General features: G+C 38.7%; 1 protein-coding gene across 1 annotated transcript in view; it reads right to left on the bottom strand.

Annotated features, from left to right (window-relative positions):
- Positions 1-1,791: 1,791 nt before the first annotated feature.
- MRPL1 (mitochondrial ribosomal protein L1) overlaps positions 1,792-17,805 on the bottom strand; it is a 66,346-nt gene continuing 50,332 nt past the window's right edge. Inside the window, exons 8-9 of the mRNA XM_043448088.1 lie at positions 3,828-3,909; positions 1,792-2,090 (exon numbers count right to left, since the gene is read on the bottom strand). Coding sequence (XP_043304023.1) covers positions 1,972-2,090; positions 3,828-3,909 — 201 coding nt within the window. The 3' untranslated portion in view covers positions 1,792-1,971. The remainder of the gene's footprint in view (positions 2,091-3,827; positions 3,910-17,805) is intronic.

Raw genomic sequence — 17,805 nt, 5'->3', positions numbered from 1 at the left:
ATACAGTAATGGTGCTTCTATTCTGTGAATTAGGGTCTTTAACAATCAGTATACTTTCAGGACTGATGCTGAAGCTCCAATACTTTGGACACCTGATGCAAAGAGCCAAACTCGTTGGAAAAGACCCTGACGCTGGGAAAGACTGAAGGCAGGAGGAGAAGGGGACCACAGAGGATGAGATGGTTGGATGGCTTTATCGACTCAATGGACATGAGTCTGAGCAAACTCTAGGAGACAGTCAAGGACAAGAAAGCCTGGCAGTCCCTGGGGACACACAGAGTCAGACGAAACTTTGCGACTGAACATGAACAACTTTCAGAAGACCGGAACTGTGGGAAACAAGTAGATATTTTTTTTCACTCTTTCCTTCAACGCTCTTTCTCAACCCACTCCTCCAACTCTTATATTTCTACTTTATTCACATCAGCTGTGCCGGAATCCTGTAATTAGATACACCAAGAAACTGAAGTGTAATTATTCAATATTTTCAAAACTTAAAACTGGTCAAACAGTTTACCTTAGAATATATAAAAAGGAGGTAAAATGGCCTAATAGTTAAGAGAACAGGCTTCAAGATCAGACAAATGTAGGTTTAAATCTTAAATTGCCACTTATGGGACCTCACAGAAGTTTCACTTTCTTTTTCTGTGAAATGAGAGTCTCACCTTCCTCCTTGAGCTCCTGTGAGGAGGAAATGAGAGGATGCACATAAAGCAGAAGACAGCAGTAGGCACTCAATAGAAGGTTACTGTTTTGTAGTCAATGTTACAGTTGTTTTCAGTAAAGAGTCATCAAATTTTAATTTTCCTGTGGGAGAAAAAAGCTTAGTGGGGTACAGTCACTTGGATGCCTCAGACAACTAAAATTTCAAAAACAATTTGGGAGACCTACATGGAGCCGTCAAATCATTCTTTACAAAGTTGAGTGTTATTAAAACACACCAACAAATTTATCAGGACTGTCATTTCACAGGGCTTCCCTTGTGGCTGAGACGGTAAAGAATCTGCTGGCAACGCAGGAGACCCAGGTTCAATCCCTGGGTTGGGAAGATTCCCCTGGAGAAAGGAATGGCATATAATTTCATACAAGAAAAAGCCCTTAAACATCCCCTAAAAAAGTGGAAGACAGTCTCAGAGTAAAGGAAATCAATCATTTCCAAGAAAGGACAGTTGGCAACTGCATGACAAAATTATCCTTAATTTTTTGTTTCATCACGTACCAGTAAACATTTAAGGACCAACAACAGTTTGCAAATTGGTAGCTGAACTTCCTAGCCTGATTCTTCATCCATGAATTGAGTTGCTTTATCTACCTCATGGTATATTCATTCAACAAACATGAACAACTTGCTATTAAGCAGAGGACTTGCGGATCAAATGAAGCAAAGTAAATATGTAAAAACACTATATACGCTGTGCCTTACATACTGCAAAGCACCATTAAAATATACAGCATTATTACAAAAATACAAATACTATAAATTGATTCCTAAGAGGAAAAAAAATCCCATCCATCTGTTTTAATGGCTTAGTCATTTTCTATATTCATGCTATCACAAAAGACATTCAAAAGTTTTCAGAATGAAGACTGTTCATAATTTTTCTTCAGAAGAGTCATACTTGGGATACAGCCCACAATTCTTTCATTTTCTGTCTTGTGGGAATTGAGGACCTTACTTTTCTCTCATATACAGCTCTCAAGGGACGGTTATTAAGCTAGAAATTGCTGCTATAATTTACCAGCATGCAGAATCTGAATTCTTAGGAAGAAAATATAATAGGATCTAAAAGGTAGGTTCAGACACATAGCAAATTTTATTTTCTTATTTTTGAAAGTGTTCTAAAATTTTCCAGTGTTAAAACTTACTTTCAAGTATGATGATCAATAATAAGATACCAAACTTAAAAAACAGTTTTATAATTTTCGCTGTTGCTTCTTGAACCAGTGAGAATAATTTCACAATCAACACATTTACGCAGCTTTTTTGTCACTTTCTTTGGTTTCTGCTTCTTTAGGCAACAATGGCTCGATCTTTAGTAACAAACCTTCACTTGTTGAGCTTCGAAGGAAAGCACGTACCACAAAAGGTCCTGAAAACAGAGACAAGAACCAATTCTCATTTTATTCCAAATACCTAATGAGCAAATACAAATATACAACAAGAAAGCTTATAGGATTCGTGTTATATTCTCATTTGAAAAGCACTGATATTACTGAACTATTATTTTAAATTATAACAAAGGGAAGATTGTTTCATTTCTAGAGAAGAAGGCAAACTAATTGTACCAGTGTTTACTAGACATTTATCAATGAAATCACACATATTCACTAATGATTCATCTCTCTTCCAGAAGGTGATCACCTAGAATTTATTTTATTGCAAAGACAACAGTAAAGGGAGCAGGTGGTGATATTTACCTTAGATGGCAAGATTCTAAATATTTATTTAAAACAGTCAGCACATATGCTACCTTTGTATTACCAAACATTTTTTAGTCAAATTCCCTAAAAATTAAAGAAGCTTTCATAAAGATAATGTGAAGGGACTTCATTTAAAATGGCAAAGAGAAGATAACTACATTGCTTTTAAAGATTTACTATTCATCACTCTAGGGCTTCCCTGGTGGCTCAGTGGTAAAGAATCTGCCTGCAATGCAGAAGACCCAGTTCTATCCCTGGGTTGGGAAGATTCCCTGGAGAGAGGAATGGCAACCCACTCCAGTACCTGGAGAATTCCATGGACAGAAGAGCCTGGTGGGCTTCAGGCCACGGGATCACAAAGAGTCAGACACGACTGAGTGACTCACACACACACACACACACACACACACACACAGTCATCATTCTATTCCTGCTATACGACTGAGTGACTAACACACACACACACACACACACACACACACACACACACACACACACACACACACACACACACACAGAGTCATCATTCTATTCCTGCTATAGGCTCAGAGGTTTTTAAACTGAAATCAAAGTTCTCCAAGAAATAGAAGAATCTATACACATACAATTACTAAGTATTATGGTCATACTTAGCAGAACAGAATTAACATATGCGGTATTTATTCACCAGTGTGTTTAACTCCCAAAGAAGGTTAAATACAGCCTAAGATTGTATTTTAATTATAATTTGGTTTATAAAACAAAATGTGACAGATTCCTATAATGGGAAGTCTGTTAAGTTCTGAATCAGTTGAGGGTAATGGACTCTTGTTTGGTTTCAGTCAGCCACAAGAGAACACATTTTTGTGAATGACAAGTGATACAGTGTGAACTATACATGTTCCTAGCTTATGACACACCTGCTACATCAGTTTCACTGTTCTCCATGAATCACTCCGTTTATAAAATGTGACTCTTCTGACATGACTAAAACTTGGTCTCTTTTCCAAAATAGATAAGATAAAGAAAGCCAACTGCGGGTACCAGTGACAAAGTGAATGGTCTGGCTTCAAAATATGATCTATCTCACAAATGATTTTAGTTTCTACTTGAACACTATTTTAAGTTTAAAGCAATCTGGTACATTTTTCTTTCAAATTTTATTACATTTAATGATAGAAATAATGTGGGAATTTATCAGGGTTTCACAGTGTATTCCTTGCTACTGTTAAAGAGGTTTCCTCTCTAGACAACTACAACTTGTTCAAAAGGATCAGGAATACTTTGGTGAATTCAATTTTATTTCTTTAACCCCTGGAAATATCACATTACTGTAGCTGCATATTAACTAGACTGTTTTCTTAATATTTTACATTTTTAAAGCATCACAGGATTATAGGGAAGTCTGACCCCAGTGAACCACTTACCCAAATTCAGTGGTCTTTGCCTACAAACTTCATTGATAACGGCCTGAAGATTGGCAGCTATCTGGTCACCTGGCATATCCAGCTGAAAGAAAAGGACACTTAACATTAATGATGTAAAAGGAAGACAGTAACACAATTTTTGGTAACTGTATCAGTAGTTATTCCAGACAGTGTTTTCAAATATTCAACTAGTGCAAATTATCTACTAAGGGACTCTGCTGTGAAAGAAAAAACTTCTACAGCCCTTTTTTAAGAATGCTACATTTACATGTCTCTACATGCAAGACTTAATTACCTTTCAGAGCATATTACAGCTAAGTTATTTTGAAGTGGTTCCCACCTGTGACTCCTTGAATTCCAAGAAATTTCCCCAAAGCATATTGTGGGGTAGAATATACCATCCCTACCCGCCACTTCTCCACCCCAGGCATCAGTGATATTTTTTTCTTAAAGTTGTTAATTTATTTTTTAAAAGAAACTTAAGAAAATATTTAGAAGTTAATGCTTTCAAAGTCCAAAATGAAATTCCTTGACTACACACATTCAGATAACACATATATCACACAGAGACATTTCCAAGATGCTATGCTAACACTCTTTAACTGCAATAACAATTATCTTCCTACTTAGCAAAAGCTACAGTAAGTCCTAAATAGTGAATGAGCCCTATTCATAAAACACCTAACCCAGCATGAATCTCTGGAAAGTCCTTGAGTTTATCATTCAAAATTCAACGCATGTTATTCTCTTAAATATGCCACTAAAAATCAATTCTGAAAAAAAAAAAAAATCAATTCTGTTACAGTCCTATGTTTAAAGGATTTTGCACTTTGTCAAATGAATCCAGTTTTTAAAATACATGTAAAACTTGTAATAGTGTAACTGGTAAAAATTACACAGTAAGAATTTAAGATCAAAGAATTCTGTTTCTCAATGACTCTTGAGACCACTGTGAGAAATGTGGTACATAAGCATAAAAAGAATTCCTCCTGAAAAAAAAATCATTTGCATCATCATCAGACAACATTTGTTCAACACCCACTTGGGCATGATACAGCATCAAACCCTAAATGAGAAGGTCTGGACATTACTGGAGGAATTTTCACTTTATGCCAATCCATAAGTGGGAGTTTTGAGAGGGGAAAAAAAGGAAAATCAAGCTATGCTTAATTCTCCTTATTAAATCCATGGACCTTACAGACATTAAATTCCATCAAAGTAAGTAGTTCACTGACAGACAGGGTACCTTACATTTGCTATGGCAGAAAAAAGAAAACAAAACATGTAGAGTATCAACATGTGTCCTTTCATTCCTCTCTTAATTCTCCACTTTACCTCAGAAGGCCCTTCTTTCTATTACCAACTGAAGTAACCAACACTGCTCAGAGGAGCTCCTTTACCCTTTGTAAAGATCTATTGTTGTTCTTTAGCCACCAGGTCGTTTCCCATGGACTGCAGCCTGCCAGGCTCCTCTGTCCATGGGATTTCCCAGGCAAGAATGCTGGAGTGGGTTGCCATTTCCTTCTCCCAGGGATCTTCCTGACTCAGGGATCAAACTCGCATCTCCTGCTTAGCAGGTGGATTCTTTACCACTGAGCAACCAGGGAAGCCCACAAAGACCTATACCTACCTTAAATTTGGGAAAGTAACAGACACAAGAAAAAGTAAGAGGTCCAATATACCTTCCTTAACTGTTACAAGCTAGACTGCTGGACGTTGTATACTACACTCAGATGTTTGTGACTATACTTTCTACAGCCTTATACTGCCATTCCTACTGTAAACTAACAACATAGGCTCCAGAAATGCAAAACAGATGCCCTCAATGATTTCATGAAATCTTAAAATACATTAACTGTTTTAAAATACAGCTTACACTTTTGTCCAAAATTTAGCACCTCTAATCATTAGTACTATGTCCTCTACTAAATCTTAAAATAAATTCAGTCACACACCTCACTTTACTTTTTATTTTAGATATTGTATAAAATTATGAAAAAGTTGTATGTTTTATGAGCATGCTGCTGCTGCTAAGTCACTTCAGTCGTGTCATCTCTGTGTGACCCCACAGATGGCAGCCCACCAGGCTCCCCCATCCCTGGGATTCTCCAGGCAAGAACACTGGAGTGGGTTGCCATTTCCTTCTCCAATGCATGAAAGTGAAAAGTGAAAGTGAAGTCGCTCAGTCTTGTCCGACTCTTAGCAACCCCACAGACTGCAGCCTACCAGGCTCCTCCGTCCATGGGATTTTCCAGGCAAGAGTACTGGAGTGGGTTGCCATTGCCTTCTTATGAGCATAACTGTGATTATATAATTGGCTACTACAGATGATGAGAGCTACAAAAACACATGTATGCACACAAGCATTTTAAAAAATTATTTATTTATTGGCTGTGCTGGGTCTTTGCTGCTGTGTGGGGTTTTCTCCAGTTGTGGCAAGTGGGGGCTACTCTTTATTGCGGTGCACAGGCTTCTCATCGCACTGACTTCTCTTGTTGCAGAACACACGCTCTAGGGTGTGTGGGCTTCAGCAGTCGTGGCACGTGGGCTCCGTAGTTGCAGCTCCCAGGCTCCAGAGCAGAGACTCAATAGTTGCGGCACATGGGCTTAGCTGCTCCATGGCATGTGAGATCTTCCTGGATCAGGACCTGAACCTGGGTCTCCTACACTGGTAGGTGGATTCTTGACCACTGAGCTATCAGGGAAGCCTCCACTAATGTTTTTAAGAAAGGACTGATTTACTGAATCCTCCCTTCTGCTTTCATCCTTATTATATCAGAAATAACTCGCTAAGCACACTAAAGGCTTTCTAGGTGGCTCAGTGAGCAAAGAATCCGTCTGCAATGCAGGAGACACAGGAGACGCGGGTTGATCCCTGGGTGGGGAAGATCTCCTAGAAGAGGAAATGGCAACCCACTCCAGTATTCTTGCCTGGAGAATACCATGGACAGAGGATCCTGGCAGGCTACACAGCCCGTGAGGTCGCAAAGAGTCAGACACAACTGAGCATGCACTTATCTTCTAGTCACACTAGACAGTCAACTTCCCAAAGATGTCGGCATGGTGGCTCAGTGGATATAGGCAAACTGTATCTCTTTGATGCTCAGATTTTCCTCTTTCTGTGCAATTCGTAGCTTTTGCTTTCAATCACTTTCTACCATTATGGGAGAACTAAAAAACTGTGATTCTTAACCACTTTTCGTCCTTTTGAGATACAGATACATGCAGGACAAACTGTAGTCATGAGACTGTCTGAGGCTGTGATTCTTAAACTTTTTTCGTTTATCAAATCTTGCTCCAGAATAAAGTACTCAGGCACACAAAAATTTTAGCTCATGTTTTTAGGGTCTTCAAGGATTCTTTGATTAAGAGAAAGAGGATGAGAGAAGAAAAGCTCCTGAGGAAACAGTCTCAGTTAAAAGGAATCCTTGGGCCACACCTGGAGAACCACCAATGTTGGAAGTCAGCTCAAATACTTTGAAGGACTAAGGACAAGAGTATGGAAAAAGGATTCAACTTAATGGTCTACATTTTACAGGGGACAGAACTAAAAAAGAAAAGCAAAGTATGTGTGCACAATTTTTAAACACTCCTGTGTTCCTCCTAAAGTGGCCTGCTTCTGTCACTGTAAATGTTCCAACAGCCTCTAGATGACTGATCATCTCCAACTGGAAACTGCAGAGAGAACTGCTGCTTTGAATAAGCACTTGTTAGAACACCTGACCTTCAAAATCTCTTCCAAGTGCAATGATCTAGGATCATATACAGGGTAGCCTGGCAGTGGTTTCTGCAAGTGGGCCAACACTCCTAATTCCCTTGACTCCTGAAGGTTTAAACCAAGAAAAGGAAGACGGTCTGTATTTCCTACACAACATCAAGGGAAGTGATAGCAGCAATAGTAGTGGCAGTGATAGGGGTGATAGTAGAAGTAGTAGGAATAGAGCAGCTCTATCTATTGGGTGCTTACTCTAAGCCAGCTCTCTTCTAAGCACTTAAACATTCTCACTTATTTCTCCCAAATATCCTGAAGATGGGTCCCGTTATCATTTTCCTTTTACAATCAGAAACTGAGACTTAGAAAACTTGGCAACTTATTCAAAAGCACCCAGATGATAAAGAGTGGTCCAGCAGCTATGTGCATGAGCTCCAAAGGCAGAGAAATGTCAACTCTGAAACTTCTACCGCTTACTAGCTTGTGACCCTGGGCACAGCTAGAAAGTGATGGTAATCCTTATGAAAACTGAAGTATCAATTCTCTGGAAAACACAAATGACTTGTTATAAACTAAGGAAAGAAAAAGAGGAAACTAAGTGAAATACTAAAAGAAAAAGAATATGCATTTAAGTGGGAAAAATGCAAATTTTTCTTTGTGCCTAATGAATCTTTTTCTACATTTCCAGCTTTTAGCTGTTCACAGCACGCAATCTGGCAACATTCACTGGCCTTCACTCTTTGTTGAGCATTGACTGGGGCCTAGGAACAGAAAGATGAGGAAGACACGAATCTTACGATCAAGGAGCTTACCATGTGGTCACTAAAATACAATAGGACAGGTGCCACTCAAACTAAATGAACAAAGTGCCACAAGGGTACAGGAGAAGTGAGTGTGATAGGGAAGGCCTCACAAAGGTGATATTTAAATGGAGGCTTAAAGGATGAAGAGTTCTGAAGACAAAGAGGATCTCCCAGGCAGAGGGAGGAGCACATAGTACTGTAAGAACAGGAGCTTCGGGTGACCAGGAGGCAGCTCACCGGACCTAGGCCCAGGCTTGGTTGCAAACTCAAATGACTCCAGCTGCCAGAGCTAGTAACATGAACGACTGGAGGGGACTGGGTTTGAGTGTACGTGCGTGTGACCTGCAGGACACGGCTGTGCAGAGGTGGACAGCTCTGCCCCACAGGGAGGCAGCAGTGGCCACTCAGTGCTGACAGAGTGTTACACTGAGGTCTCTGGGGCCAGTTTATCAGAACTCTTGACTCATCAAGAACAACAAGGAATCTGGATTTCTGGGTGATATCATCCAGTTTTTAAATGCTGAATCAATAAAACAAACAAGCCTGGGAGCCAAACTCAGCCAGTAAGGTACCAATTTGCAACATCAGACATCAAGTTACATCACTGAAAATAACAGGAAATCCTGAATTTGAACTTGGCATAGTGATTTGAGACTACACTATAAAAAGATTTGAATCTATAGCTAAAGATTTTAGAATGCATGCGTCCTAAGTTGCCTCCCTTGTGTCCAACTCTTTGCAACCCCATGGACTGTAGCCCACCAGGCTCCTCCGTCCATGGGATTCTTCAGGCAAGAATACTGGAGTGGGTTGCCTTGCCCTCCCTCCTCCAGGGGATCTTCCAGACCCAGGGATCGAACCTGCATCTCTTATACCTCTTGCATTGGCAGGTGGGTTCTTTACCACTAGCACCACCTGGGAAGCCCTAAAGATTTTAGGCTATATTCTGTCAACCATGAGAAGCTACTTAATGTTTATAAGTAAACAACTGGTATTTCTCAGCTATGTTTTAGAAAGAATTTTAGAGGAAGGGTGTATAACAGGAGCTGGCAAACTTTTCTCTATAACTGGTCAGAGAGAAAATATTTGGGGCTTTGCAGGCCAAATGGGCTGTCACAAATACTCAATTCTGCTGTTGTGGTGCAAAAGTCATCCTATACAATACATGAACGATGACCACAGCTGTGTTCCAAGAAAGTTTAACTGACAAAAACAGCTGGGGAGCTGGGAGGGTCCCACAGGCCACAGTTTGCAGACCCCTGGTGAGGAAGACAGACCAAAGGATGCCTGAGAAAGTGAGTGGCTCTAAAAGAAACCATTCACTTTCACTACAACAGAAATGATTTTTGTTTTGTGTGTTTAACAGAAAGCTTTGTTGGGTGCTGATAGACTTTCAATGTATCCTACAGTGCATCTACTTATGCAGATGAGGCAGAAAAATGTTTTTTCAAGCTAAGAATTGAATTGCCATTTAAAATAAAAGTAGGAAAAATGCTCAGCAACTGTTCTGACAACTGCCGCAAATTTTACATATGCACTTGAAACAAGATGTTGCATGGGGCCTTTCTGGAAGTTTGTTCAGGACTGATAACCAGAGTCTACATCTGAAAGCAAAAAAGGCATTTAATGCCCTATATTCTTGGCCTTCCCAGGTGGCACTAGTGGTAAAGAACCCATCTGCCAATACAGAAGACATAAGAGATGCACGTTTGATCCCTCGGTAGGGAAGATCTCCTAGAGGAGGGCATGGCAACACACTCCAGTATTATTGCCTGGAGAATCCCACGGACGGAGGAGCCTGGTGGGGTACAGTTCATGGGGTCACCAAGAGTCAAACATGACTTAGCACGCGTGCTGGCACCCACACTCTGTATTCTAAAGAAAGATACCAACAATTAAGGTCATAATATTCTCTCCATAATCAACAACCATGCAAAGTAGAAGCAGGCCAAGAGGCAAGGCTCCAAGAAGCTCCTGTGCAGACTGGGGGCACTGCCAGAAGAGGGTACTGGTGGTTGAACATATGCTTGAAGGACATCAAATCAGTAAGAGCTGGTCAGAGGAGCAGCGACAACCCAAAGTGGGATGACAAGCACAAGCAGGTAAGGCAGGGCAGTTGCTTCTACTCCCTTTGTTAAGCCTTTACCCCAGAGGAGTTATGCCTGGAACCTGTAGTGGAGCAAGGCATTTACAACTGAATTAAGTCACTGCCACACTCTACAGTCTAGAGCGGAAGAAGGTGTGAATGAAATTTTAATAAGCCCTCCCCGCTTCAGATCACGAGCCATAAAGCCTGGTTCCAACTTGAACAAGGAAAATCTTTGGATATGAGGTCAGAGTTTTGAACTGGATCTCACTGCACTTTTAATTTCTGAATTAGATCACTAGAATTATGCCTCACATGCCTGTGCATAAGAGAGAAGAGAAACTGTGCATGGTACACTTGGAATCAGGGAGTGGAGAAGACTATTTCATGTTTGTACTTCACTAAATTCAGACTTTTCAATAGGGCTGTACATTTACACACAGACATATTCTGTGCACACGAGAACTGTGAATATACGTTCATAGGAATGACGGTTATAATAATGAGTGACACCTAGGACTTCTCTGGTGCTCCAGTGGTTAAGAATCCACCTTCCAATGAAGGGGACACAGGTTAGATGCCTGGTCAGAGAATTAAGATCCCACCGCTGTGGGGCAACTAGGCCCACGTGCCACAACTACTGAGCCCACGCCACAACTGGAGAGAAGCCAACTGCGACAACAGATTCCATATGCTGCAGTGAAGATGCTGTGTGTGGTAACTATAATATTAGTAAGACCCAGCACACCCAAATAAACAAACAAGTGATGCTGGAAACAACCTAAACGGCCCAAAAGGACTGAGGTTGAATAAATTATGATACATCCACAAGATACTACTATGAAAATAATGCTCTGCAAGAATTTTAATAATTTTTGAAAATATTCAAGATACACTATTTAAGGAAAAGAGAAAAGAAAATTCAACATATAGTATAACAGTAATTACATAAACAAGAAATAAACACATAGTGCCTTGCAAGTTTCCTCCCTTTTCCTAGAGCCCTGATGACGTGCCTGATGACACGAATAAGGTTTCTGTTCTGCTACAAACACATACACACAAAATACATGCATAAAGAAAGAACAATAATGAACAGCATTAAACAGTACTAAAATGTTACCAATTGCAATTTTAAAATGTTATAATCTTATTTATGCTATTTGTTATCTTTCAAATATTATATACATGCTATCACCTGTTAATTCCAAAAAAAAACCCACTAGCTTAAGCTTAGCATTTTAAATTATAAAACCAGTCTTTACAATGCTGAAAAAAAAAAGACAAGGCATACTTTATGTCTTTATGCTTCCCTGAAACAAAACAAAATCCATTCCCACTGCTGGTACTGAGGGACATCATGGCCCCTGCCCCCCGCCCCCCCTAACCCCCTCGCAAGGGTCCTAACAGGCTTATATATATTGATAATTATATTTTTTAACTGAAAGGCAGTAAAATTGAGCTTTTCAGGGTGTATAGTTCTATCAATTTTAACTCATGCAAACATTTGAGCAACCACCATCACAGAACCAAAAACCCTCCCTCATGTGACCTCCCTTAGCCATTCCTGATTCCTGGCAACCTAGTGACTTGTCACGATGGCTTCGTTTTTTCTAAAAGATCATACGGATGGAATAACATGTTACCTTTCTTTCCTCCAAAATTTAAAAAACTGGTAAAATATACATAAAATTTACCATTTTAACCCTTTTCAAGTATACGGTTCAGCGGCATTAAGCACCTTCACTCATTGTAGGGCTCTGGCCACCATCTTACCTCCAGCACTTGTTCTATCTTCTGCATCTAAAACTCTGTATCAAATAACACTAACTTTCAACTCCCTTCAGCCCCAAGCCCCTGACAACCACCATTCTATTTTCTATCTCTATGAATGTAACTGCTCTAAGCAGCTCATATAATATTTGAAATCACATAATATTTGTCCTTTTGCGACTGGCTTATTTCATTTAGCACAATGTCTCCAAGTTTCATTTGCTACATGTTGTAGCAAATATCAGCATTTTCTCCCTTTTTAAGGCTGAATAAAATTCTATTGTATGTACATACACATTCTGTTCATCCATCCATCCTTTGATAGACACTTGTGAACCACGCTGATATGAATATACATATATCGATCTATGTCCCTGCTTTCAGTTCTCTGAGGTATATATCTATAAGTGGAACTGATGGATCTTACGGTAAGTATGTTTAATTTTTTGAGGAACCACTATACCATCTTCCACAGCACCTACACCACTTCACATCCCCACCAGCACTGCACCAGGCTTCCAACTTCTCCATATTCTCACCAACACTAATCTCTGCTTTTCTGATAACAGCCATTTCAACAGGCATAACGCAGTATCTCCTTTTGATTTTAATTTGCATTTTCTTGATGCTAATGATACTGAGTATCTTTTCATGTGTTTATTGGCCATTTGTGCATCTTATTTGGAGAAGTGAAAAAAGTGAAAGTGTTAGTCGCTCAGTCGTGTCCAACTCTTTGCAACCCCAAGGACTGTATGTAGCCTGCCAGGCTCCTCTCTCCATGGAATTCTCCAGGTAAGAATACTTCAGTGGGTAACCATTCCCTTCTCCAGGGCATCTTCCCAACCCATGTATTCAAATCCTTTGCTAATTTTGTCTTTTTATTATTGAGGTATAAGAGTACTTTATATTTTAGCTATGCTTCTTATCAGATACACACACACACACACACACACACACACACACATAGTTTGCAGATATTTTCTGCCATTCAGTGGGCTGCCATCTCATTCTGTCAATAGTATCCTTTGATGCACAAAAGTCTTATGTATTTGATAAAATACAATTTATCTTTCTTTTTTTTTCTTTTTCATAACTAAATATTTTTATTTCACACCTGGATTCAGTTTCACATGTATTTGCATAAATAATTTAAAAATGATCTCTAATGATTATGCACAACTGCATGCTAGTTCAATGGGTCCCACTTTCATTCTCTACTTACAACACAACCCTTACTCTGTTGTAGCTCCAGAGGAGACAGGCCGGTCTCTTTCTTTACAGCAACACAGAATTTGCGTTATGTAAAGCAGCTGGGTGAGTTCTACTTGTTTTATTTTATTTTATTTATTTTTTATTTTTTTTTATTTTTTTACTTGTTTTAAATTTTAATAATCAGGCTAGTGATTTTTTATTTATCATTAAAAGATAATACCCCAAACTGTTAAGGTCAGAATAAAATGGTACAGTTCTAGCATCCCAAGCTAGAAGGGATTACTTTTTTCAATTTATCTCTTTTGTTGCCTGTGCTTTTGGTGTCAGTATGTTACTTTCTGAGACTACTTTCAATCAGGTTACAGTCTGCAACCTTTTGAGAAAATGTCCTAAATTATTGTGTCTATCATCGTTCACATGTTCTTTTAAATCACTGAGTAGTATTCCATTACACAGATGTATCGGAGGGTTTTTTTTAAAAGCCATTCACGTATAGAAGGATAACTGGATTTTTTCCATCTTTTGATAATTATCAATACAGTTCCTACAAATATTTTTGTGGATATCTATTTTTGTGAATGTTATGTTTTGATTTCACCATAAATGTTTCAACTCTATGGGAATGGAATTGGTGGACCTTACAGTAAATATATGTTTAGTTTTACAAGTTACTATCAAACTGTTTCCAGAGTGGCTGTACTATTTTGTATTCCTACCATCAATATATGAGAGTTTCTCTGTAATCTTGCCATTTTTTAAAAAGTAATTTTCTGCACAATACTTCCTCCTTTCCTTGTGAGATGCCAACGATACGCAAGTTAGATCTTTGTTATCGTTCCATAGGGCCTTGATGCTCTTTCCCCCTCCCCAATCTTTCATCTCTGTTTTTCAGACTGCACAGTTTTTAAGATCTATCTTCAAGTTCTCTGACTCTTTCCTCTGTCACTTCCATTAATTTCATCTCCAGGAGTTTCTACATTAATTCTTCTGAGATCCCTTTCCTAAGTTCCCCTCTCTTGTAGATAAATGAATACTTTCTGATTCCCTGGGGAATCAGCACTTTTCAGCACTCTGCCCAGAAAGCTGAGGTTTTATTTACATTTTGCCTCTTACTTTCTCCAAGTGTTCAGGTAGTGGGGGCCAACGGGCAGGAAGTCAGAGAAAATAAGAACAGGTTGCCCATCTCAACCTCTTATCACCATAGATCCTCCAACAAGAAAGGAAGGCAACCCCCTTCCTCAGTTTTAGATACCTATGTCTTCCTCTGTGCCCACTAGCACTGTTAGGAGCCATAATCTTTACCTTCCAAGCCTGAGGTTGAGGGCTTCTCTTAAGAGCCCTCCTGGGGCTCTCTCTGTCCATACTGATGTCCACTTCCTGGTTCTACACTATGCTGAGACCAAGCCATGTGACAACACAAATGGAAAAGTGGAAAACTCACCCCCAGTCTGGTGGCATTTCAAATTTTGGTCTTCCCTAATTCTCTTGCTACTGTTTACTATTCAGAGTCTTGCTGCTCCGGGCATTCTGTCCAAGGTTTATAATAGGTGTACTCACTGAGAGAGACACAGAGTCAGGTGATTATTACACCAGCTCACTTGGAACCAGAACTCCCCATGCTTATGTTTTATACATTTATATTTTAAGTTTGGCAAATTTTTTCTGTAAAGGACCAAAGAGTAAATATTTTAGGCTTAGAGGGTCACATATGACTTCTATTGCATACTCTCTTCTTATACAACCTTTTAAAAGACCATTCTAAGTTCACAGGTGGTATAAAAACAGACCATAGAGCCACTGTTTTCCAACTCTTGTATCAGAATACATTATTTCTCTCCAAATAAATGAAAATCCATGCAAAGACAAGCTGTAATATAAGTTATGCTTTACATCACTTTAACAACTCAATATCTTTACCAAAATCTATGAGTGCTATGAGGCAGAAGCAGCCTTTATCATTGGTCATGATAATCTGAAAAATGCTTAATTTTGTCTTTACATTTAATATATTTAATAATTCATAATAGGATCTTGCAGCTGTTTTATTGTTTACTGTAAACACTGTATTTCTAAATGCTATTATTTGTTTAGAAGTAACACTAATGAATGAATGCTGGATGGCATCACCAATGCCATGGACATGGACCTGGGCAAACTCTGGGAGACAGTGAAGGACAGGGAGGCCTGGAGTGCTACAGTCCATGGAGTCGCAGAGAGTTGGACACGACTGCAACAACAATACTAATGAAAATTACAGGGACTTCTCTTTCAGATCCATTCACTTTCTAGGATTTTGATAAAGACAGAATTCAGTAAGAGCTATCATATTTATCACTGGTTTTTGAAATAAAGCTAACAAAAGAAAGCTGTGTGTGCAGTATACTGACAACCGCTTACCAAGAAATGGGTTTGCAACTAAAGGAAAGCAAGTCAATGTACTCCCCTACTCCATGTTACGTCACATTTATATTTTTAATCATGAGTTTTTCTGTTGATCAGTGATCACTACGTTGTTGAGTTAATGCTGTTTCTCTCAAATGGTATGGTTTTCCTTATGGTATTATTTATATCTGATGGAAGGGGAGAGTGACACTTCCAGTTCCCAAAAGTTCTGAGAAATTAGCATCTGATTTCACAACAGTATTGATAAGAAAAGTACAAACGATAAAAAACTCTTTTTAATTCTAATATTCCCACTGGTAAGAACACTGATAAAAATCCAACCAAAGGCTGCAACCTAGAATACTACAGACTATTCATCCCAGTTAAATAAATACACATCTCTTACAATGAAGCGCTGAGTATCACAATGAAGCGCTAGTATGTTGACATATACTGGGCCCTGAATAAATACTATATTCTCCTTTTTCTTAACTACATACTCTTAGATTTCCTGCCAATCTACTTTCTTTATTTTTAATGAGAACTAAAAAGTACAGAATTTGACTTGTATGTTCTACACCTTATTTTCCACTTTTAAATTGGTCTGTGACACAGTACACTGCAGTATACCAAAAATAATGCAACCAAAGAAAAGTTAATCATCAACAGGAAGGCATGGAGGAAAAGGAGGAGGGGAAGTGGCAGTGAGCATGTGCCAATGAGCAGCTGCCTTGTATCCAACTACTGTTTGTATCTGTTTTCAGCAATACTCCTTGCTTGCAGCTTTCTCAACTTGCAGACCTAGAGCCTTCAAAATAAGCCTTCATTTTCCATGTGCTATACTATTCGCATCTTGTTTTAACTGAACTCCAACACACTCACTTCTCCTGTTCTAACATGTTTGCTAAACCTGAAGGCTCTGATTTCAACACAAGATTTTACTGTGTTTATATTCCCTACCCCTGAACTTGTTTATTTTTGTTACCATATACATCATCTTTTATCAGCTGCCAAGTTGACAAGATTCTTGCCACAAAACAATTCACTATTACACAAGCAAAATACAGTGATACACACCTAGGAAGGGACTATGTCTACAACTTTAAAAAGGAGGAAAAAAGCACACCAAAGACAGGGCCTTATATTAAATATGTCAAAGATCCAAGTATATCTGAAGCCCAGACAAGAAACACTAGTTAAATCAGGTCTTGGCATGATTTAGCATAAACAAAAATCTGAATTGTCCTATCCCATTTTTTTTTGTTTTGTTTGCTAATAGCATTATTTACAGTTCTCAAAATCTGGATATTTTGTTGTTGTTCACTTCTTAAGTTGTGTCTGACTCTTTGAGATGCCATGGAGTGTAGCACGCCAGGCTCCTCTGTCCCTACTATCTCCTGGCTTTGCTCAAATTTCATGTCCATTGAGTTGGTGATGTTATCTAACCTCTCATCCTGGATATTCACGTGACTATAAAAGGGCTACAGCTGTTTTTCCTTTAATGCTATGATAACCATTCATGTCAAAGCTAGGCCATTATGTTTAAAAGATGTTCTTCAAAATTTCAATTATATTTAATGGAGTTTTTAGAAGCCTTCCTCAATCTAAGTTACTTTTAAGAGTTTATGTTCTAGTTTCATATTAATAAATTAAAAGAAAAGAATTAGCAATAGCTTCTAAATTAAAATAGAACAAGTAGCATGTATATTTTGAAAGTACACTGTTTCTTTAGAATACTTCACTCTTTTATTTAGTTAAGCAGATTTCACAGGATACTAGTCGGAATCTGTCTGGGGATAGAAGAAAATAAATAGGAAGAGTAGGACTCCACTCACTCCCAGGAGGAATCAATGTTTCATAATAAATGTACTGATGCCACTAATTTGGAATTAGTAATAATTCAAAGACTATCAAATATATTTTAAAATATATTTCAAAAGTTTTATGATGTAATGAATTAATAATGTGAATAAGATTACAGAAAAATATTTAAACATCTTTATAGAACAT

This window comes from Cervus canadensis, chromosome 26, assembly GCF_019320065.1.
Source record: "Cervus canadensis isolate Bull #8, Minnesota chromosome 26, ASM1932006v1, whole genome shotgun sequence".
Taxonomy (NCBI): domain Eukaryota; kingdom Metazoa; phylum Chordata; class Mammalia; order Artiodactyla; family Cervidae; genus Cervus; species Cervus canadensis.
This window is presented reverse-complemented; position numbering and strand designations above follow the sequence as displayed.